This window comes from Drosophila busckii, chromosome 3R, assembly GCF_011750605.1.
Source record: "Drosophila busckii strain San Diego stock center, stock number 13000-0081.31 chromosome 3R, ASM1175060v1, whole genome shotgun sequence".
NCBI lineage: Eukaryota > Metazoa > Arthropoda > Insecta > Diptera > Drosophilidae > Drosophila > Drosophila busckii.
In genome coordinates, this window is record NC_046607.1 from 13648737 (window position 1) to 13652273 (window position 3537).

Here is a 3537-nt window from a genome sequence, read left to right on the forward strand (position 1 = left end):
TATAAATGAAATGCTTTTTTAATTTTAAATCAATCTTAGACATGACTTGGAAACTATTATTACTCTGCATCTGTGCTGCTGCCCCAGGTGTTGCTTTTTTGGTTGCTCCGGTTGACTTGAAAAACTAAAAAAAAATGCAGTTGCCAAAATGTATGAATATATTTATATATATTAAGACTGGCAATCATAATTTATTGAATTCATTACGCAAATAAAATTATTGCTTAAATGGCAAAGTGTATAAATTATATTATCACACGGAAGTTTTTTGTGCTTATATAAAACGAAATTAGTTAGGCTCTGTTATTCGTTACAGTTCAATACCTGTTACGAAATTGAAGGTCAGCTTATATTCAATACAGTTGTAAATATAGAAAAGCTAAAGCTATATAAATGGAATGCTTTTTGAATTTTAAATCAATCTTAAACATGACTTGGAAACTATTTTTACTCTGCATCTGTGCTGCTGCACCAGGAATAGTTTTTGCTATGGCTCAGGCAAACTTGGAAAACAAATAAAAAATGCATATATAATCATTGTCAAAATGTATGAATATATTTATATATATTTATACTGGCAATGGGAATTTATTGAATTCTGTAAATAAAACTATTGCCTAAAAGGCCAAGTGTATAAATTATATTGTCACATGGAAGTTGCTTGTGCTTATATAAAAGATATGCAATTTGGCTTAGAAACAATTATTACTCTGCGTTTGTGCTGGTTTTGCATTAAACTACATAGCCACGTCAAATGGACTAGGACAATTCTTTCTAATCATGCCCAAAATGTATGAATATATTTATACTGGCAATAGTTTCATTGGCAAGTATGTTCCAGTCTAATATGTCTATTCAGCTATGGAACTATGCTAATAGATGAAGTTGTTGTGAATAGTTGAAGTCAAGTTTTGTTGAATATTCTTGTTAACAAGTAATAATTATTAACTGTTTGTTTATGTGCAGCTGAATGCAAGTATGAAGCAAATGAATTATTCAATCAGAAAACGAAATCATACTAAGCACACACACACACACATATATAAAAGTGCCTTTGTTCTAACCAATGCAGTAAACTATCTGTCATCTTGAAAATTGCGCGTGTTAAAAGCATCTATAGAAAAAAAAGCAAAAGGACTGCAATGAAACGAACTTAATTTAAACGACAAGCCAAAAAATAAATGCTCGTGGAAAAAAATAAAGCTCAACAACGAGCTGCAGCAGCAAGCCAAAAATAACAACAATGCAAACCACAAAGCGAAGTTTTTGTTTGTATGTGTCGCACGCAGACACTGTTGGTAGTATGTGTGTGTGTGTAACTGTGTGTGTGTGTGTCTGTGTCTGTGCATATTTCGCCTGCCAATCAACTCAACAATCGCAATCAATTTACACGCTGCTGCTGCTGCTGCCGCAGTCAATGGGCAGCAACCATGCTGCAGGCAGCTGTGAGGCCCCAGGACATTGTCAGTGTGTGTGTGTGGAGGAAACTGCAACTGCAACTGTCATTTTAAGCGCAATATGGCTATAAACGAGTGCATTTGTGTGTGTGTGTGTGTGTGTGTGTGTGTGTCTGTGTGTGCGTTTTTCATATAATAAAAAGAGTGTTGTAGCCGCAATGCCTTTTTTAATTACGTTACTGCGCCATTAAGGACCGCAGTGTCTGGTCATGAATCAACATGAATAGGGAATGAGCTCAAGATTTGCGGCAAACGCTTACCAAACGCAAAAGTGTCATATGCATGCCACAACAACAAACGCCACGCGTGCTTAAATACGCGCAACTAAAAGTTCCTGGCGATTATGTTTAAATCATAAGCATATTACGCATACGCCACGTACGACAAATTGCAAGCTATTGTTATGCTAAATTTATTTGTGCGCGCCCAGCTATTTGTTATTGTGTGGTAACTTCATCAGGCGCGCGATTGAAATGCTGCAACTTCCACTTCCGTCAACATGGCTGCCAATATGGCGGCATGAGTGCTGTGACTTTGCTTGCAAACAAATCAACTTGAACTTCCGTTTCATTTCGCATTTTTGTCATTTCATATTCTTGCCATGGCACAAAAGTTTCTTTGAGTACTTTCATTTCGTTTCTTGCGTATTTGGTTGAGCGCTGACTTTTGCGTAAATTTACTTTTCACTTTCAGTAAAAGTTTCATTTTGGAAAGCTAACTTTTGGCTCACATATTATGCGCTCACGTGTTTATTCATATTTTTTTTTTTTTTGGCTTTCAATGTCACTGCACACACACACACACACACACACACACATACGTATGAGCGTGTTTACTTGCTGGCAACGGAAACTTTGTCTTTTTGGCATTTCATTTCCTTCATTTCGTAGCCGTTTGCACCTTGAAGCGTTTGCTGTGTGTATGCGAGTCTATTTTGTGTGTGTGTTTAATTTTATGCTCTAATGCCTGTTTGAATTTACCCTACTCGGCATTCAAATTTTGTTTGTTTTCCATTGACATTCTATTTCGAAATCAATCAGTGGGCACGTGGGCATTGTTATATGAGCTAAAAAAACTTTGGCGCCTACATATGTCGCTCGCTGAATTTGCTGTTGATTTGTTTTTTGCTAGACAAACAATGCCAAAGTTGCATATAAATATTTTTTATTAATCAATGCTGCTTACAAGCAAATTTTGCCATTATCTTTTATTTAGTTATCGTTGGTTTTATTATCAGCAGCAATGAGTTTGCTGTGCCTGTTTGTATTCACTTGGCGTTCAAGCAGCTAACAACATGAAGTGCTGTCTGCTTAGCTTGGCCGGCTTGCTGCTGCTTAGTGCTGGCCATGTGCTGAGCTATTCCTATCTAATGGTGCTCACGACGTCTGCCAAGTCGCATTTTTATGTGGGTGAAGCCTTGGCCAAGGGACTGGTAGCTGCTGGACATGAGGTGACGCTAATTTCAGCATTTCCACAGCAGCAACCTATGAAGGGCTTAATAGATATACCTACGCCGAGTATTATTAGCGCTATGGCTGGTAAGTGTCACGTAGAGCTTATCGGCAAATAATTGAACTGATAATAATTTGCAGTTGACAAGGCAAAAATTCTACAAAGAATGAATGTGCCTATGATAAAACGTATGCCACTTTTTCATGCACTGGGCCTGAAGCTCACACGCACTTTGCTGGCAGAGCCTGCAGTGCAGCAGCTGCTGCAAGAGAAGCGCAGCTATGATGCGGTTATCTGTGAGATTTTCTTAAACGAAGCGCAGCTGGGATTTGCTGAGCACTTTAAGGCGCCGCTGATTGCCCTAAGCAGCTTTGGTGCCAGCAGCTGGACAACTGAGCTGGTGGGCACACCCTCCCCGCTCTCGTATGTGCCACATGCGCTGCTCAAGTTTAGCGATCGCATGAGTATGTACGAACGTGCGCAGAACTTGCTATTCACAGCATATGAAAAGTTGCTACGGCAATGGCGCTACTTGCCACAGCAGCAGCAGCTGTATGAGCAGTACTTTCCACACAACAAGCAGCGCTTTGATGAAATGCTTCGCAATACGGCGCTGGTGCTGCTCAAT

The 3537-nt window shown here is 39.0% G+C and overlaps 2 protein-coding genes across 2 annotated transcripts in view; one reads left to right on the forward strand and one right to left on the reverse strand.

Annotated features, from left to right (window-relative positions):
• The first annotated feature begins 2751 nt into the window (after positions 1–2751).
• On the forward strand, positions 2752–3416 carry LOC108602016. Its single transcript, XM_033293919.1, has 3 exons — positions 2752–2995; positions 3050–3332; positions 3410–3416. Exons 1-3 carry the CDS (start codon positions 2752–2754, stop codon positions 3414–3416), a joined length of 534 nt encoding a protein of 177 aa, XP_033149810.1.
• Positions 3417–3437: 21 nt separating this feature from the next.
• The window catches only part of LOC117134835 (UDP-glucuronosyltransferase 2B10-like), a 6405-nt gene continuing 6305 nt past the window's right edge, over positions 3438–3537 (reverse strand). The window contains exon 3 of the mRNA XM_033293920.1: positions 3438–3528. Coding sequence (XP_033149811.1) covers positions 3438–3528 — 91 coding nt within the window. The remainder of the gene's footprint in view (positions 3529–3537) is intronic.

Bases quoted from the DNA above. Each gene is read 5' to 3' on its own strand.
- LOC108602016 (XM_033293919.1), top strand. From the start codon at position 2,752: ATGAAGTGCTGTCTGCTTAGCTTGGCCGGCTTGCTGCTGCTTAGTGCT. The intron at 2,996-3,049 runs GTAAGTGTCACG...AATAATTTGCAG, and splicing joins TATTATTAGCGCTATGGCTG to TTGACAAGGCAAAAATTCTA.